The sequence below is a fragment of the Dendropsophus ebraccatus genome, chromosome 2 (assembly GCF_027789765.1).
Source record: "Dendropsophus ebraccatus isolate aDenEbr1 chromosome 2, aDenEbr1.pat, whole genome shotgun sequence".
Classification (NCBI taxonomy): domain Eukaryota; kingdom Metazoa; phylum Chordata; class Amphibia; order Anura; family Hylidae; genus Dendropsophus; species Dendropsophus ebraccatus.
The window spans coordinates 40,547,727-40,568,129 of record NC_091455.1 but is presented as its reverse complement, the minus strand read 5'-3'; the positions used below and the strand labels follow the sequence as shown (position 1 = coordinate 40,568,129).

Genomic DNA, 20,403 nt, shown 5'->3' with positions numbered 1-20,403 from the left:
TGGGACCCCTCCCAGGGCGCTGATGTGATTGCCACCTCTGTACCCAAAATAGTATATGTATATAGTATATGTATTACTGCATCTATTAAGCTTCTTGGATGTCCTGATTGTAAGTGTCATAGTGTATGGATGATAGCTATAGTACTGCCTGTGTATTCTCATATTTTATACACTGAGGACACAGGTGGGAAGTGTGAACATCCAGGCAGGGGTCAACCCTTCACAGCCTAGGAAAACCTATAATGATAGATGTAAGAAGATTGGCAAGAGATACATGTCACCACTCATTTGACTAATGAAGAATGATTTTTAAGCCCTGAGCTCTCTGAAGGCAGAGACTTAATGGGTCAATGGTTTCTTAAGTGTTTATTATAGGAACATGAGGATGTGTATTTTCCTTGGCATAGATAAGTCAGCGCTGAGCTCTTGTTTGTTCTGGAATTACAGTGCTTAAAGGTGGAGCTCTGGAAGGAACCTACAGGCTGAAGCAGTTCCACTTTCACTGGGGATCCTGTGATGGGCAGGGATCTGAGCACACCGTCAATGGACACAAGTATGAGGCAGAGGTAAGTGTAGATATGGTTGGCATATGGTCATTCTAATGTGTACCATAAAATAGTTGGTATCATGTTGCTGTACTGTAACTATATTCTGTCGCTCATGTCACTACAACTATGTTATACCACATAGTAATACCACTCGTTCCAATGCCCCCGCAGTTAGCCACCAGCTCTCTGACTATGGCCAGGCTCCATTTTCTTACGACTTTCTGTATTGTCACATCCTGGCAGTAAGTACCTGCTCAGCCAGTCAGTGACTGCAGCAGCGTCCCGCCCCAGTCACTGATTGGCTGAGCAGGCATTCCTCAGCCAGGACATAACATTTCAGGAGCAGGAGCTGCAGAAGGCCAGTGTGAGTAAAGGCCCAATTATTATACGGGCCGATGTCGAGGAGGCTCCTGTCAGATCAGCGCTCAATTCTTCCTCATTCCCTTTCTGTGCTATTACATGTACAGACATCGAACAGGGAAGAGCACGGGGGGAGCTGTGGGGGGCTGTCAGGACGATCTTTACAGATAACAAAGTCCCTGTGATAAATCTGATATATTTTTATAGTTATTGAGTTATTATATTTTTAACATTGGGTTGTTTGTGTCTTCCCGGCAGCTTCACTTGGTCCACTGGAACACAAAGTACAGCAGTTTTGGTGAAGCTGTACAACACTGCGACGGGCTTGCGGTACTCGGTGTTTTTCTGAAGGTAAGGAGATATGTATTGGCCGATTCAGAGTTTAATCCTGCTTGTAGCACATAGATGCCTCCATCTCAATATATTTGTGGTCCATCCCTAAAGTATTGATCAGTCATATGGGTTACTTTCATGCTTGTTGCTTCTGTAACATGAAAAAATCTGGTTTGTAACATGTATGACATCTGATCTCCAGTGTATTTAACAGAAAGTATATGTACAGTTCTGATGTGCAGTATAGACATGTCAGTTGTCAGCCTCTGCCCCATCCCCTGAATAAACGTGCAGATTTATTGTAAAAAGTGACATAATTAGATAGAAGTAGCCATCATCTGCCTGTTAAATTCCACTTATTGCTTTGGAAGTGCTGTCTCTCAACGTTCTTTTGGATTTGCTGCCGCCCCTGGGTCGGAGTGGTGAGACGGGCACCCGTCCCATTCTACTTTTTTGGCTTGTGCTGTTGTGGACTTTACCTATTTTGTCACCTGCCTGTCATACACCCCTGTCTATAGCCTAACTATGGCATAACAAAGGATTGGGTGTGGTGAAATACATCTTATGCCATCCTCCTTTTCTCGATATATCTGGGAGGCTCACTAACACAAAATTTGCCGAAATAGGAAGGATCGGCAAAAATATATGTATTATTTATGAACAGCTTAACTTGTAGGAAGGTTGAGTACCTCTTGTGTAGATCATTGCTTTTCTTAGCCAATATAAGTGTTGTCATAAAAATACTGTTATAAAAATACTGCCATTTAGGCCCCATTTACATCACTTCCCAGCAGTAGCGTAATTTGGTGGGGGCAGAGGGGGCAGCCGGTACAGTACAGTCACCGCTCACAGTGGTGGTGTCTAACCACCAGGAGGATTACCAGGGAGATTTCTGCTGGGGGAGGGGGTGGCTGCATGGGGAACACATACCGGGGGATTACCTACATGAGGTGGTGCTGGAGGGGATGCAGCCTACATGGAGGATACTACTTTTTTATTGTTTCTATGAATTAGTAAAGTAATTATTCCATTTAATTATGTTGCAGCAGTCTGGCTTTTTTGTATACAGGTTATTTAGTATAGTTGCCTTGAACTCCATGGGACTATTTATTGTTATTACCCAGTATTTGTACTATACATTTACTCTATTATGGTACTCTTACACGAAGCGATAATTTCGCCCGATCGCACGATTAACGATTCCGAATGAACGATGTGTTTTTCATAACGATCAGCGTTTACACGGAACTATATATCGTACGGAAAAATCATTTTGCGATCGTTTAAGCCTATCTCACACACAGCCTAAATCGGTGAAAGACTGTTTACACGGAACGATCTGTGAATTTCTTGCGAACGAACAACGATGATTTGAGAACTTGTTGAAGGATCAAAATGAATGATTTCTCGATAGTTGCTTGATCATTCGCTGTGTTTACATGTAACGACTATCGCTCAAATGCAATCGTTATCGTGCAAATTCGAACGATAATCGTTCCGTGTAAAACCACCATTAGTATTGCAGATATAGCCTTCAGATGTTGCCTATTTGGTCATTGACCATCAGCTATGGTGTAGTCCTCATGGTGCCCAATAGATATTAGACACATAAGTATGAGATAAAGAGATAGAAGAATGTATGGATGGCTATATAGAAAACAAAAACAGCGCCATAGCTTCCTCTAGGTTGTTTATGGTATTACAACTTGGTTGCATTCTCTTTTAGTGAAACTGAGCTGCACATCCAAGCTTTGGAGGAGAGTGGTGCTTTTTCTGGAAAAAGGCTGCTATGTTTTTGCTATGCTGAATAACCCCTTTAATATTTACATGGTTATATATGTGAAATGTAGAAAGTCTTTTTCACTGTTCTCGGTCCCTGTTCACTATGAGTACTGTAGTAGAATATTCCCTTTATTAATTAGAAAGCATTGTCATCTACTGAGGTTCCCTATGGGTAACAGAAATGGTTGGGGGCCCACTGAGACTCACACGCCCCCCCCTCCGGCTGAACCCCTAGCTATGCCCCTGCTTCCCAGGGATCCCCTTGGGCTGTATGGTGGCAAATTTCAGAAGAGTTTATGATGTAGAGTCCAACATGTTGCCAATGGGCTCATTTCCTTAAAATGGATCTGTAGGCATTACCAACCCCCCTCCATCCCGAATTCTAGTACTAACCGAATGCTGGATCCAAATATCTCCTGGTGCCAAATTCTTTTTCCAGATAGATAACTGCAGCGGCACTCACCAACTTGGAAATAGATGCTTTACTTTAGGTCAGATAACAAACAGGACATTGTGCAATCCAATAAAAAGAGCTATGATCGTTTCACGCTACACACACTTCATCGGGCACACCTGAGAGCCTGATGAAGCACGTGTGGTGTGAAACAACAAAGTGTTTCTAAAGTGCTCTTGTATGGGACTATACTTTTATGCCCAAAATTAGGATTATGGAGCTAGTTAGCCAAACTTCTGACTGCAACTCTACTATTTTTCATTCCAACTCTGACACCAACTTCCGCATATATAACTTGTATAACAGCAATTTTTACACATCTACTGTAGTATCAGGCACTCCATTACTACTATGCAGATTATCGGGATATTGAAATGAAATAATATTAAGAATAATTAGTCATTTTTAAAACTTCTATTTAGAGGCTAGAGTTATATCATACAGTTCTGTTTACTGTGACTCCACCCGAATCTGACTTAGACTCCAAAGCTCTTACTCCACAGACCTGCAGACAATAAAGGTTATAATTTGTCGATAGTATTATAATACAGGTTAGGTGAGACAGTTATGACAACTTTGTGCGTTGTGATTGCATAAACATAGAAGTATAAATCTCACTGTGTTGCGTAGTTGTAAACAAAGCCAATCCAGTTTGACCACTCACCCATCCCGTCTTACCTTCTTGCCATATGAGCTTTCTAATAATATTGTTGACATAGTCAATGTAGTCATAGCTACTATAGTGAGTCACTGTGAAACTCTAATGTCAGGTGCAAGTTTGGCCCTCACTTTGTATGTATGTATGTACAGTATGTATGTGTGTACAGTGTATGCATTATTTATGTTTGTGTGCATGTGTGTATATTTAAGTGTGTACATTGTATTTATCTATGTTTGTGTGTATGTATGTATGTATGTATGTATGTGTGTACAGTGTATACAGTATGTGTGTATATATGTATGTATGTGGGTACAGTTTATACAGTATTAAATATGTGTGTATAGTGTATACAGTATGTATATATGTATGTATGTACAGTGTATACAGAATGTATATGAGTATATATGTATGTGTGTACAGTGTATATAGTATGTATGTGTGTATATGTATGTGTACAGTGTATACAGTATTATGTGTGTGTATGTATGTGTTTACAGTATGTACTGTATATGAATGTGTGAACAGTGTATACAGTATGTATGTGTGTATGTGTATATATGTTTGTGTGTACAGTATGTATGTGTGTATGTATGTATTAGAGATGAGCGAATACGTTTCGATCACGTAGGTATTCGATCGAATATTGCGGTATTTGAAAGATTCGAATTCAATCGAGTAGTGTGGCGAATACGCGGGAAACATTCGAAAGCCCTCCCATCGCAGTTGGCGCTTTTTTTATCCAATGACCATGCAGGGAGGCCGTAAGGCACCCTGGGAGTACGCACGCAGCGCAAAAATGGCGTCTACCTTTATTGGATAGCTGAACCACATGACCTCGAATCCTAAATACTTGGCTCCTGCCTCTCGACCGCAGATGAGCTTTCAACCTAGCCAGGGAAAGATCTTGCAGCAGGGAGAGAAAGGTTTTAGTAGCGTTTTGGTTAGGCAGGATTACTACAGAACCTAAAAGGGCTTTTCAGGGCTAAGATACAGCGAAAAAGTCATCTCTGAATCCAAAGCACTTCTCAGTGCTAAGAAATAGATGATATAACAGCAGCATCAGCATCAGCAGCTGTATTGATTCCAGTACCCTGTGTATACAAGTGACTTATAGTGTCCCTGTTTAACACCACTAAAGGCACGTTATACATATTGTTCCAGTAGCCCACTAAGGGCACTTGAAATATACTGTTTCAGTAGCCCAGTAAAAGGCACGTGATACATACTGTTCCAGTAGCCCAGTAAAAGGCACGTGATACATACTGTTCCAGTAACGTTCGTACAGCATTACGCGTGATACGCACGAATAACATGACGCTCTGCGGACGCACATTGTAATCATGTATGTAACACTAGACAAGAAATACGAATGAAATGTGTGAACATTGCCATAAATGTTCGTAAAGCAATCGCAAATATTTTTCCTTTACAACTGCAGAGAGTGACATTTTACTGCGATTTTGGGGTGTTGGGTGCACCCAGGTATGCTCCCCCTAATGTCCCAGTGTCATTCCGGAGGTGTTTGCATCGTTTAGGGAGGTTTCATGGGGACTTGGTGACCTCCAAGTGGTAGAATTTTGATTTCCAAGTGTCCCAAATTTTTTTTCCCATAGACTATAATGGGATCGAATATTCGTTCCAATAGTCAAATATCGGTGCCTATTCCATTCGAATTCTCGAAAGTCGAATATTTCACTACTCGCTCATCTCTAGTATGTATGTATGTATGTACAGTGTATACAGTATGTATGTATGTGTGTGTATGTATGTATGTACAGTGTATATAGTATGTATGTATGTATGTGTATGTATGTATGTACAGTGTATACAGTATTAAATATGTGTGTACAGTGTATACAGTATGTATATATGTATGTGTGTACAGTGTATACAGAATGTATGTGAGTATTTATGTATATGTGTACAGTGTATACAGTATGTATATATATGTATGTATGTGTGTACAGTGTATACAGAATGTATGTGAGTATATATGTATATGTGTACAGTGTATACAGTATGTATGTGTTGATATGTATGTGTACAGTGTTTACAGTATGTATGTGTGTATTTGTATGTGTTTTCCCTGCTTAACAAGTAAAAATAAAATAAAACATTTGCTCATTCTTACAGTTGAGATGTAATTAATAAATTGATAATTTTTGCAATCTGTATGATGATTGTGGATTATTTGATGTTTTGTCTATTCTCATACACAGCAACTTTGACAACTCATTCAAAGTGCTGCTGGATTTATTACACAAGTAGGTTTTCTCACCAGGCCTCGCTAAGTCATCATCAGCTGAGCTCCCACTATGCCCTGCACTTCATTTACAGAATCGAAATGTCTCTTTCATTTCACAGAGACAATAACCTCCCTTATAATTAGGTAATGGCAGAATATAAATAAACTATTTACAAGGATGCTCAACTCTATATGTTAATTTAGAGGAAAACGTAATAAAACCGACAGAGTAAATGTGGTCAAAGTGCCTCCACATAAAACCAAGCCTCCTCCACATCAAGTACCACCCATGTGGTGAGTGAAAATTGTCCAAATTTTGCACCAACCAAGGCCCGGAACATAATAATTTTCCCCCTTGAAGGGAATCTGTCAATTGCGATTGCCGCTCCAAACTGGTAGATAGCAGTTAGGTCAAGAAGACACAGTGCAGGAGCTCTGTGACACTTTGCCCAGGAAACTAAAACCATGTTTCTACATTCTGGATGCACAGACAGATACATGAAAGGTACCCGTAATATCTGTGCCCGCACAGGGTTCAGCTCCAGCCTCTGTCTTTGGAGTATGTCGGAGGATGTGCACTGATTTGGTGCATGTATTGTTTGTTGTCTTGCGCTGGTCTGAACACTGCTCTATTCCTTTCCTTGTAGTGTTGATTGGATTCCACCACACACGTCTGTTTGTCTTGCTGACCTTGTTCTGGGCTGCAGATGGTTAAGCTGTTGTGATTAACAGATCCCGTGACCTCTCTTACTCTGACATCACATAAGATTACCTCTGACCCTTCATTCAGTGCTTGCTATAAGTCTATTTAGATTCGGCTGGCATTTTATCTGTGATGCTATTTCGATCTTCTGACCTCTGGCTTCTCTTCTCTGACTTCCGTTTTCTTGCTGATTTGGTACTGTATTTGTTATCTTCGGTTATGACCTACATCTTCCTGACCTTTCCTTGTTGTGTTTGCTTGTCTTGTTTTGTGTCTTTGTGCACTGTTATGTAGGGAGGGACTGTCAACCAGTTGTCGATCACCACCTAGGGTCAGGTTGTCAGGTGGCAGGGACAATTTTTTTTTTTTTTTTGGGGGGGGGGGGGCTATCTCTAGAGCTCATTGTTGTGTTTTCCCTGCCTGATCTCTCTGGTTTTACGGTCCTGACAGTACTATGTCTCTCCTTGACGTAACAGCTATCTAGCAGTGACAGCAATTTGTAATGGGAATTGCATCTGACAGATTCCCTTTAAAGTATTGTGAAATGTCATTCAAGAGTGGAGTGTTGCTTTAAGGAGACATAATAAGGCCCAGGAAGAAATGAAAAATGTGACCACTTAATGATCTTAGCTCATCAATCAAATGCGGATTTACCATTTGCAGATTAGTGAATACAAGCGTAGGGATCAGTGATCTCAGTTTTTAGTTTTATCCACTTGAATTACAGGATTTCACACCACTAGATCTCATTGAGAATATTAAAACAGTCATACACTTCATCCACCTCACATATCTGACATTATTGTTGCCTGTTTATATTTGGGTCACACTTATTATACACAGAATGTTAAAATGTTGTGGCATATTACTAGTATATTCTCTAACATTAAAGGGAATCTTACTCTCGGTTTATTCTGCCTTAAATGAGGGCAGCATAAACTAGTGACAGAAATGCAGAACAGATCGGTGTATTACTTACATCATTTTGTTCAGCTGTTTTCCTAATATGCAGGAGAATAAGATTCTTGCCACACCCCTCCCCCGCCCTCCAGCTGCTGATCGACAGGGGACTGCCTATACACAGCATGGATAGATAACTGTCAATCAGCAGCCGGTGGGTGGAGTTTTCTAGAGCTCATGAATATCCAGGACTACTGGGCTCATGCATATGGACTACTTATTGTCCATGTTATTCAGAAAGATATCTCTGAATCAGCTGCAAAGAACAATGTAAGTGATACATAATTCAGTTCAGCTTCTCTGTGACTAGTTTATGCTACCCTGATATAGGGACAGCCTAAACCTACTGACAGAGTCTCGTAGCTAGGTAGTAGGATGACCTCTTTATCCTGTGTTGATCCTAAACATACCTTTTATGTATGATTCAGTATGTCTAAAATGTAATGTAATAAATGACCATTTGTAATGTTCTGGTAGGTTTCCGGTAGGTTTCTATTCACCTTTGCCGTTTGGGTTGAATTTTGTTTGTTTAGTGCACAATATAAATCATCAACCCTCCAGTATTTCTTATCGCTCTATTGACCTCTGTTGACTATAATTGCTGCTTTGTGGCAGAGATTAAAATAAGAATTACTTAAGTGACAGCCGGTTGCTTGTAGTATGTTATTATATTGTATTATGTTATTATTTGCCAGGTTTAAGTCATTTTTGTGCTTTACAGGTCGGCAGTGCCAATCCAGGACTCCAGCAAGTGATTGATGCCTTACCATTAATTGGAACAAAGGTACAAAGCTGCGTTTTCCATGTTCCCTGTCACATACCGAGAGCTTTACATTTCAGTTCTAAATGTTCAACATGTTCAGTAAGATACAAATTAAGACCTGTGATCTTTACACTATGAGGACATTGTATGCCGAGCCAGTGAACTATATTTGTTCTAATGTTACAGATGTCCTACATGTAGTCATCAAACCCTTATCAAAGTCCTTGGGCAAAAGGTTTTCCCCCTTCCTCATAATAAAAATAATTACACAATAAAATAATAGGCTGATTAAGGGCTCGTTCACACACTGTATATTTTCAATAAATATATATTTAGAGGGCGAATTCACATTATTTCCTATGGAATACCGGACACAGTGTATACACACTGTATACACTCTGGCTGGGATTCCATGAGGCCGCACAGAAAACTGACATCTCAATTTTGTGTGGCTGCTATTCATTGAATAGCAGCCACACAAAATTGACTGTGCAGACAATGTAAAGTGCGGCTCCAGCTGTACTTTACATTGTCTGCTATGGTTAATTGGAACGTGGGCACACCGGAATGTGCCTGTATTCCATTTCAATAGAAGTGATGTTCTTCACAGACATCAGAATGGTCGCTGTCTTAGGCTGGGTTCACACACAGTATATTTCAGGCAGTATTTGGTCCTCATGTCAGGTCCTCATAGCAACCAAAACCAGGAGTGGATTGAAAGCACAGAAAGGCTCTGTTCACATAATGTTGTATTTGAGTGGATGGCCGTCATTTAATGGCAAATATTTGCTGTTATCTTAAAACAACGGCTGTTGTATTGAAATAATGGCAGTTATTTACCGTTATATGGCGGCCATCCACTCAATTTCAACATTCTGTGGACAGATCCTTTCTGTGTTTTCAATCCACTCCTGGTTTTGGTTGCTATGAGGACCTGACATGAGGACCAAATACTGCCTGAAATATACTGTGTGTGAACCCAGCCTTACAGTGTCTGAACGTGGCCTAGTACTGCACTGCACCATTGTTATGTGAACCACTCTCTGTTAACTTGCTCTGCTGGTTTAGTGGATGCATTGACCCATTTAATCATGCAAAAATATTCTTATCTTTACAGGGAAAACAGGCACCTTTCCATAATTTTAATCCTTCAGGTTTACTTCCAAAATCTTTGGATTTCTGGACCTATAAGGGATCCCTGACTACGCCACCTCTCCTGCAGTGCGTCATCTGGACTGTTCTTAAGGAGCCAATTAGTGTGAGCAGTGAACAGGTGTGTAGAAGACTTCTTGCAATATTCTATTCAAACCTGCTGGTGATCAGAATGACATTTTATTCATTTATTAACAAAATTTGCCCCCCCCCCTTTATATGTTTCCTATGAACAGCTCTGCTGCTGGCCACCAGGCTTTAAAGGCAGAAACAGCATTCTCGATGGGTAAACCAGCACCCTGACCCCCTTGATGCTTAGTAGTCATGGGTTCCCCCATCAGTCATAGGCTAGGTTGACACTAGAATAACAGACGTTATTTGCACAATGACGGCCATAGTTATGAAAGACGGCCATCATTTTTATATAGTGAACCTAGCTATAAAGTTATTCTAGTAATATAGAAATACTCCTTTACATTTTCCAGCACTCTCTCAAGATACAGATGTGGCTATGATTATCTTGAGTGTGTTAACCTAACAAGGCAACGTGGTGTGTGGAGATATCCTAATGCACCAGGGATCAAGCTGAGGCCAGAAACTGGGAGTAATGGTAAACTTATAGGAGAAGTCTGGCGATTAAAAAAAACCCATCAAGGGCAGGGGGAAATTTTATTACAAGTACTAACTTAGCTCTCCTCGTGCCCGTGGTGAGCGGTGGGACCGGACGCAGGCGGGAGAAATGGCCTGTCTTGGCTTATGGTCTGGATGCTCAGCCAATTATTAATTGGCTGAGTGGCCAGTTCATCAGCCGGGTCATGACGTGTCATCTCTGAAGATACCGGCGGGGGTCCTGCAACCAGTCCTGCCGCTCACCGCGGGCAGGGGGAGAGGTAAGTTATTACTTGTAGTCTATTTCCCCCCTGCCTGCTGCAAGCTTTTATAACCCACCGGACTTCTCCTTTAAGTTCTTTTCAGACTGAGCGATCTTTGGCCACCCGCTGCCTCAAAAGCGCTCGTTTGCAGTGCCTTTAAGATTTGCGGCTGGTAAACAAGGATGTATAGGGATGCTCAGAAGATGCAATCAGCCCACGAGCAAGCGTTTTTGCTGACACTTTAAAACGGTTTTGTGCAACACGTTAAGATATCTCATCTAAATTTTAGGCGTGCAGTACAGCTGTGCTTGTATTATTTACAGATAAAACTGAGAAATTATAACTTTGTACAAGTGTACATTTACTGTATAACCATCCTGTGTGTATATATATATATATATATATATATATATATATATATATATATATAGTGAATTGTATATTACTAAAATGTCTGACCGATTTATGAGTCAATGCAGCACATCACAACTTTGGTTTAATAGACATATCTACGTACAAGCTGAAAATAAGGCACAGCAGTTTTCAAAGCAATGCGACTGTATTCCTCTCAATGTATTTTATAATGAGCAGAAACGTGTTATTAAAGGGCTTGGGTGGTTTAGAAAATCGATGTTCAAAGGCCATTACAGAATAATAAGTCAATCCCCCCTATACACTCCATAACCCAGGTCAGAGAGCAGCCATAAAAGATGCCTCTTAATCTGGAGGACCGAGCACGTCCTATTGAGTGTATGATATCAATAGGGTCTGTGTAAGGCCTAATTTCACCTGCGGAGGTGCTGTTTGAGAGTTCAAAAACCTTTAACTACCACGACCAATTACATCTGAAGTTAGCTGAGAAAATTCACACACCCTGTAATAACTTTTAAGGGGCAACTAATAAATTAATGTATAGAACCCCAAGCCACCAAGGGGGTGTAGAGGAGCAATAATGGTCATTAAAGGGAATGCTTACAGTGGCAAAAACATAGAGCGCAGAAATAGCCAATGACTTGAATATGAATACTGCTCAGAGTTTCTGTTTGTATTACTTCTTGCTCTCTTGATGATACAGCTGTATGTCAGAAGAAGATCACTGTTGAAGAGAAATATTTTAGGCAGTGATAAGGGCTGAGAAGCAGCTTACTAACTTCATATTCTGACATCTCCCATGACTTTCCATTTTCTTTATGGGGAGCCTCCCTTATCTCCTAGTTACAGTGACATGACACCCGAGGACTCTCTGATAAACTGAATGTTATTTCTAACTGTAACATGATTGTCTATGCTTTCACAATGAACCAAAAATAGGAGATTTTTCATAGCACTAAATGTGTTAATAATACTCCGGTCACCTCCTGTGCTTCTGCTGCCCATGTCTGTGTACCATCTGCCGCTGACCTCACCATTGGTTTTCCAGTTCAAAGTGAAAACCTGAAAATCACATTTTACGTTTTTTTGTTTTTAAAAACTTTAAAAGAATAATTATAGCTTCATTTAAAGTGGACCTGTTTTGAAAACCTTCTTGGTATTTGTTAGAGCCCCTGGGTATCCCCTTCAGCTATTTCTCATTCTTTCCATGGGAGTGGGAGCAGAGCTGGGATGTTTGCCAGTAGTACACACACAGGTTCTTCCTTTCCTTTACTTGTCTGTCCAACAACACCACAGCACATCTACTCGTTACTGCTATACCATGCCATAATGCTGGTGAAAATGCATTGGAATGAATGAGCTCCGCTGAGCAGGGGGATACTTTTTTGCAGCCTCTGTGCCAGGGAATGGGGCCTACCGCAGCTCAGTCCATTTAAAGTGATCCCTACCCATATGATATTAATTGCATATTTTAGCGATAGTACAATGAAAATTAAAGTCCCAGAAAACCCTATTTAGTTAAAGGAGTTGTACAGGATTATAAAGCATGATGTCCTTGTGTCTGGTATTGCAACCTACCTTCGTTAGGCTGCAATACCATACAAAACCTGAGGGCAGCGGTGGTGCTGTTTTTAGAAGAATTATTTTGTTTATATCAACTAAACAGCTAATTTACATCAAGCACTTGTGTTTCATGGGTGAATAAAAAACACAATTTTTCCCCCTAATTGGTGAGTCCTGCAGTCACCTTGCTTTAATTTACATTACAGGGGTATACCGCCCAAACATAGTCTTACCATGGCCAGCAACACATGGAAAGTTAACAAATCTTTCCATACTTCTTATTATCTATTCAGTCTCCTTCCCCCAGTTCTCAGCTGCTGCTTTCTGCTGAAGACATAAAAATCTGTGTGTGAGCTTTTCTGTCTATCCCCCCCTACTTCCGAGACGGCTGATGTAAACAAGTTCCTGGCAGGCTTTGTAGTTTGTTTGTAATGCTAGGAGGGTTAATCTAAGGTCGAGTTGCTGATGAACTCACTGTGATTAACCCTCCTGGCATTAGAAAGTTGAGTACTGGGGGGGGGGGGGGGGAGGGGGAGACAGAAAAAAAAGCTCACACACAGATTTTTGTGTCTTTAGTAGAAAGCAGCAGCTCAGATCTGGGAGGGAGAAGGAGACCAAATAGTTAAAACAAAAGTATGGAATGAACTGTTAGTCTCACCATGGGCAGCAACAAAGTTATGTTCAAACGGAATACCCCTTTAAGGCTATGTTCACACAACATCTAAATGAGGGCCATATTTAACACTAACAGACATGTGTTTCCTCTTCTATGTATTCTACTTTCTTATTTCTCAAAAAAAAAAAAAAAGCTAACAAGATTATTTGTGTTTCTTTTAGCTGTCAAAGCTGCGAGGCCTTTACTTCAATGATGAGCATGACAGCCCCTGCCACATGGTTGACAACTATCGCCCACCACAGCCGCTGAAGGGTCGTGAAGTTAGAGCCTCATTCCATTAGGATCCGATCCGCCCATCTGTGCTGAGATCAGACTTGGAATGGACTCTCTAATGTTTCATTCTCTCTGGCTGTGTGCACACTGGTAGCAGTTATTTCTCTATGCTGAATCTCTAATCCCTTTGTGAATATTAGAATCTGATTAATGAAATGTGAAAGTCTACAGACATAGGCGAATCATTTACAATGTGAGATGTTGCTTACCGCTTAACCAGGCGTAGCTTCTACTGATTTACTTCCAAAAATAATGCTGCACTAACATAGAAGGAGGAAGGGGGGGGGGGTGTTTGCTTTGTCCATAAGAATTTTCTAAGATTATGTCTTAAAAAAAAGAAAACTTGAAGTACATACACGGCTATGTATGATTTAATGTGAACGTGTGTTTAAAATCTTATCTATTTGTTGCAGAAGATACATATATATATATATATATAGAGAGAGAGAGATATATAGATATATTGATTTTAATAGGAGTGTAAATATTTTAATTCTATATGACAGAATATACATGAGAACATTTATTGGTGCTTACTTTGCACAATGTTAAGGTCCAAACTTGACATTTAGAGAGAGGATATTATAAATGTATTTTTCGATACCATAATAAAAATTGCTACTACAAACCATTGTGAGTGTTGTTTTGATATGTTCACATACGGTAGATCACTGGAGATCCGTACTCTGTAGGGTGTCAATGGAATGGAGCATCGTACTGAGTTTTCAGCTTTACAGACTTACATTAAAAGGCTTAATAAAAAGTTCTTTTAAAAATCTAAAACAACAGGAAAAAAAAAGTTTTTTTTGCATGGGTTAAAAAGCATAATATTCAATACATCCTAAGGCCTATGCTTCAAAATGAGAGACATATAGAGGTGTCTCCATAGATGTCTTTCTAAAGATTTATAGTGTGCCCAGATTTATGAGGCCTGAGACCCAAGTATGACTAGTATGGTTTCCTTTGAGCTATTTTACTGTTTAGCTGGCTAAAAATTATAGTAAGGCTGGGTTCACACTAGTTAAATCATTCTGTCAGAGTATGACTCCTGGACCCTATCTCACTGTATAGGAAAAGAGGCCCCAATGAAGCTCCAGTGGTGTAACTATCTATATATATCTAAGGTAACTGTCCATATATGACAGTGAAAATAAGATAACTTTCCATTTATTACAGCCCATATAAGGTAACTATCCATATATGACAGTGCATATAAGGTATCTATCCGTAGATGACAATCCATATAAGGTAACTCTCCATATATTACAGTCCATTTAAGGTAACTGTCCATATATGACAGTCCATATAAGGTAACTATCCATAGATGACAAAAAAAGGGAAAATTTGGCCGCACATCTATGACTCTATTCACACTGTAGATTGCACGCTGCTCGTGGCTTAAGTACAGACAAAAAAACAGAAGGTGTAGCAGCAACCCACAGGTGCAAGGGCTTACCGTATATACTCCTCCCAGCGTACACACGGTAAACACCTGCTCTGTAGATATTAAAAAATGAGGATCTTAGCAAACTATTTGATCAAACAGAGTGTACCATGTCGCCAACGTTAAGGCGTCCTCGAGACATGGTCCCTACTCTAGCATTTTCACACTAGCAATGGCCTCTCCTGGGCTGAATAAGCCTACAACTGGGCAGATAGGAGCCAAATGATCTCTTTTCTAACACCCTTGGGACAAGGGTGGAGTGCAGGCCAACAGGAGTTAGCCACACACCCCACATTCAACAGAAAAAAAGGGAAAATTTGGCTGCACATCTATGACTCTATTCACACTGTAGGTTGCACGCTGCTCGTGGCTTAAGTACAGACAAAAAAACAGAAGGTGCAGCAACAACCCACAGGTGCAAGGGCCTACCGTATATACTCCTCCCAGCGTACACACGGTAAACACCTGCTCTGTAGATATTAAAAAATGAGGATCTTAGCAAACTATTTGATCAAACAGAGTGTACCATGTCACCAACGTTAAGGCGTCCTCGAGACATGGTCCCTACTCTAGCATTTTCACACTAGCAATGGCCTCTCCTGGGCTGAATAAGCCTACAACTGAGCAGATAGGAGCCAAATGATCTCTTTTCTAACACCCTTGGGACAAGGGTGGAGTGCAGGCCAACAGGAGGTAGCCACACACCCCACATTCAACAGAAAAAAAAGGGAAAATTTGGCCGCACATCTATGACTCTGTTCACACTGCAGGTTGCATGCTGCTAGTGGCTTGAATACAGAAAAAAAACCAAAAAGTGCAGCAGCCACCTACAGGTGCAAGGGCCTACTGTATATACGCCTCCCAGCGTACACACGATAAACACCTGCTCTGTAGATATTAAAAAATAAGGATCTTAGCAAATTATTTGATCAAACAGAGTCCATATAAGGTAACTATCCATAGATGACAGTGCATATAAGGTAACTGTCAGGATTGTACCTGGTAAAACAACGTTCTCGAGCTCTGGTCGCCGACTACGATCATGGCGGCAAAATTTATGTGCACACTAGTTGTTTACTTGCATCATTTTATTAGTGTGAACACAGTTTTGGGCTCGGTTCACACGTTGTAAGAGTGCGGCTGTATTTGCGGCTGTAATTGTGCGGCGGTATTTTTGGTGGTTCGTGTGTATGCTTGGAAGTATAGGATATGCGGCTGCACAGTGCACACTATGTATGAATCTACGGCCCTATCGTAAACGGACCCGTAAAAAATGAACAAGACCATTGTTTGCGGCTGAACATGCGGCCGAGGATTGACAGGCGGTCCGTACGGAGTACTTCAAAAATAGCCGGCAATGATGCCGAATGCCGATGCCTCTAATAGTTAATATATTAAATTAATCAAACACATTTTCTTTGTAATCAAGACACTTTCGTTGATCAATAATTTATTTCTAACGAATCCATCATTTTGCAATTAAATATACTGTTAAAAAAAATAGATATATAAATAAATGTATATTTATCTATATATTTATTTTTTGACAGTATATTGAATTGCACAATGATGGATTCGTTAGAAATAAATTATTGACCAACGAAACTGAATTTATTTCAACGAAAATGTGTTTTCTTAATTAAATATTAATTAGTACAGGAAGCTCTATAAGCCGTTAATTCATATGCCGGCAATAGAGCATTCTGTACTAATCATCACTTTACTTTAATGAAAACATCAAATGTTTCTTCTAATTATGTTATGACAATAGCATTATTAGAAGAAACATTTAGAATTATATGTGCGCTCAGCTGATTGGCTGTTCGGCTGAGCGCACATATAATGAGCCGGTCCGCAGTACAGTGACTTCATTGTGCTGCGGACCAGCGAAGAGGACACATCGGGGTGAGTATACAGCTCTCCCCACCCCCTCCCCAGCACTGCACCCCTCCCAGCAAGGAAGGGGGGTCACTTAACCCCTTCCTTGCTGGGATGGGTGCAGTCTGACATCAGTCTGGCCCCCAGGGGGTTAAGGGGGATGCAATACATCCTCCCTTAACCCCTTGGGGGTCAGACTGTAAGCAGTGATCTGTAAAGATGCTGCATACTGTAAGGAGCACAACACCGCTCACAATGATGGGTGTTGTGCTCCTGTTTGTGTGTTTCTCCCTTTTTGTTTTTCAGATATCGGTATCCTGGGGATTACGTCGGATTCCATGGACTACGTCGATGACCAGCGGTTGTTCTTTGAAATTTTTTTTAATAAAATGGTCAATGAGGGGTGTGGGGGTGTTTTTATTTGAATAAAAAAATTTGTAAACTTGTGTCTTGTCTTTATTTCTTTACTTTATAGACTTAGTAGTGGAAGCCGTCTAATAGACGGAATCCATTACTAAGTGGGGGCCTAGTGTTAGCCGGTATAAAATGGCTAACACTAACCCCCCATTATTACCCCAGTACCCAATGCCACCAGGGGTACTGGGAAGAGCCGGGTGCCAGTGGTCCCGGAGCGTCAATATTGGCGCTCCTGGACCGGGCGGCAGCAGGCTGGTAAGATTTAGGCTGGGGAGGGCCTAAACCAATGGCTCTTCCCACCCTGGTGTTACCAGGCTGCTGTCGTTTGGTTTTTAACCCGGCTGGTTATAAAAATAGGGGGGACCCTATGCGTTTTTTTTTAATTATTTATTTATTTAAAAAAAAACCCGCATAGGGTCCCCCCTATTTTTATAACCAGCCGGGTTAAAAACCAAATGACAGCAGCCTGGTAACACCAGGGTGGGAAGAGCCATTGGTTTAGGCCCTCCCCAGCCTAAATCTTACCAGCCTGCTGCCGCCCGGTCCAGGAGCGCCAATTTTGACGCTCCGGGACCACTGGCACCCGGCTCTTCCCAGTACCCCTGGTGGCATTGGGTACTGGGGTAATAATAGGGGGTTAGTGTTAGCCATTTTATACCGGCTAACACTAGGCCCCGACTTAGTAATGGATTCCGTCTATTAGACGGCTTCCACTACTAAGTCTATAAAGTAAAGAAATAAAGACAAGACACAAGTTTACAATTTTTTTTATTCAAATAAAAACACCCCCACACCCCTCATTGACCATTTCATTAAAAAAAACATTAAAAAAAACGCTGGTCATCGACGTAGTCCATGGAATCCGACGTAATCCACAGGATACCGATATCTGAAAAACAAAAAGGGAGAAACACACAAAAAACACACAAACAGGAGCACAACACCCATCATTGTGAGCGGTGTTGTGCTCCTTACAGTATGCAGCATCTTTACAGATCGCTGCTTACAGTCTGGCCCCCAAGGGGTTAAGGGAGGATGTATTGCATCCCCCTTAACCCCCTGGGGGCCAGACTGATGTCAGACTGCACCCATCCCAGCAAGGAAGGGGTTAAGTGACCCCCCTTCCTTGCTGGGAGGGGTGCAGTGCTGGGGAGGGGGTGGGGAGAGCTGTATACTCACCCCGATGTGTCCTCTTCGCTGGTCCGCAGCACAATGAAGTCACTGTACTGCGGACCGGCTTATTATATGTGCGCTCAGCCGAACAGCCAATCAGCTGAGCGCACATATAATTCTAAATGTTTCTTCTAATAATGCTATTGTCATAACATAATTAGAAGAAACATTTGATGTTTTCATTAAAGTTAAGTGATGATTAGTACAGAATGCTCTATTGCCGGCATATGAATTAACGGCTTATGGAGTTTCCTGTACTAATTAATATTTAATTAAGAAAACACATTTTCGTTTAAATAAATTCAGTTTCGTTGGTCAATAATTTAATTCTAACGAATCCATCATTGTGCAATTAAATATACTGTCAAAAAATAAATATATATATAAATATACATTTATTTATATATATATTTATTTTAACAGTATATTTAATTGCAAAATGATGGAATCGTTTACATTTAATTATTGAACAATAAAAGGGACTTTATTACAAAGAAAATGTGTTTTATTAATTCAATATATTAACCATGAGAGACATCGGCTATAGTGCAGAGGATCGCAAACCCCGGTAATAGCGATTTATGTAAACTGTGTTCCCTGCTTTCCCAGATGCATCCAGAGGTGTTTGCATCACTTTCTTAAGATTTTATTTGTTATTTTTAGTTGAACCAGATTTCCAAGTAAATGACCGTATGTTTTGAGCCGCATTTCTATTTTTTCCCACGGCAGTAGTTTCACCCGCACATTTACAGCCGCATAAAAAATACAGCCGCACAGTTACAGCGTGTGAACCCAGCCTTAGGGTATATTCACACAAACGGGCTCGCAGCGAGATTCTCGCTGCGAGCCCGGCAGGTCCTGGCAGTTCCCACACACTATATACTCGCTGCGGTCTAAACGACCGCAGCGAGTATGTAATTCTGCTGCCCTTAACCCCTTCTGCTCCCGCCCGGCTCCCCCGCTGTAAGCATACTTTACCTGTCCTTGCTGCACGGGTCCGGCGTCCTGCTCTCCCGTCCGGCCAATCAGTGGCTGCGGCTGGGCAACACACTAATTGGCCGGACGGGAGAACAGGACGCCGGACCCGTGCAGCAAGGACAGCTAATGTATGCTTACAGCGGGGGGCCGGGCGGGAGCAGAAGGGGTTAAGGGCGGCAGAATTACATACTCGCTGCAGTCGTTTAGACCGCAGCAAGTATGTAGTGTATGGGAACTGCCAGGACCTGCCGGGCTCGCAGCGAGAATCTCGCTGCGAGCCCGTTCGTGTGAATATACCCTTATTCTGCTGTGGCATTTCTATTGATTCAGGGTAACGCCCTGCTTATTGTCTGGGAAGATTTCTTCCAGCAGGTATACAGTTAACACCTTGCCTTGGATAACTACTGACAGCCTGGTCCTCCTGTCCAATCTCTTGTTTGTTTACTCCAATCACCTCTGTGACCGGGACCTCGTTTCAGATAAAGTTCAGTCATTTCCTGGGCCTGATACCTGCTATAGGATTACACTTGCTGTACCTGTTTCAAGCTTGCAATTCCTGTGTATTCTGAACTCCTGTTTTACCTGACCTCGGCTTACTTCTGACTGTTCTTTGGCTCGGTGATTCTGATCTATATTTTGATCCTCCTGGTTCTCACCCATTTTTGTGTTTTGTCTGTCTTTGTTATAGTCCTTGTCCCTATTGCAGTGCAGGGAACGTCACCTAGTTGTCCGCCATCATTTAGGGTGTTCTAGTGGCAAGTAGGTAGGGACAGCGGGAGTGTCAGGGCTTCACCTG

General features: G+C 41.3%; 1 protein-coding gene across 2 annotated transcripts in view; it reads left to right on the top strand.

Annotated features, from left to right (window-relative positions):
• LOC138783127 (carbonic anhydrase 2-like) overlaps positions 1 to 14,345 on the top strand; it is a 41,970-nt gene extending 27,625 nt beyond the window's left edge. For both annotated transcript variants that reach the window (XM_069957409.1, XM_069957408.1), the window contains exons 4-8: positions 448 to 566; positions 1,167 to 1,259; positions 8,768 to 8,830; positions 9,927 to 10,082; positions 13,606 to 14,345. In XM_069957409.1, coding sequence (XP_069813510.1) covers positions 448 to 566; positions 1,167 to 1,259; positions 8,768 to 8,830; positions 9,927 to 10,082; positions 13,606 to 13,725 — 551 coding nt within the window. In that variant the 3' untranslated portion in view covers positions 13,726 to 14,345. The remainder of the gene's footprint in view (positions 1 to 447; positions 567 to 1,166; positions 1,260 to 8,767; positions 8,831 to 9,926; positions 10,083 to 13,605) is intronic.
• The last annotated feature ends 6,058 nt before the right edge of the window (positions 14,346 to 20,403 follow it).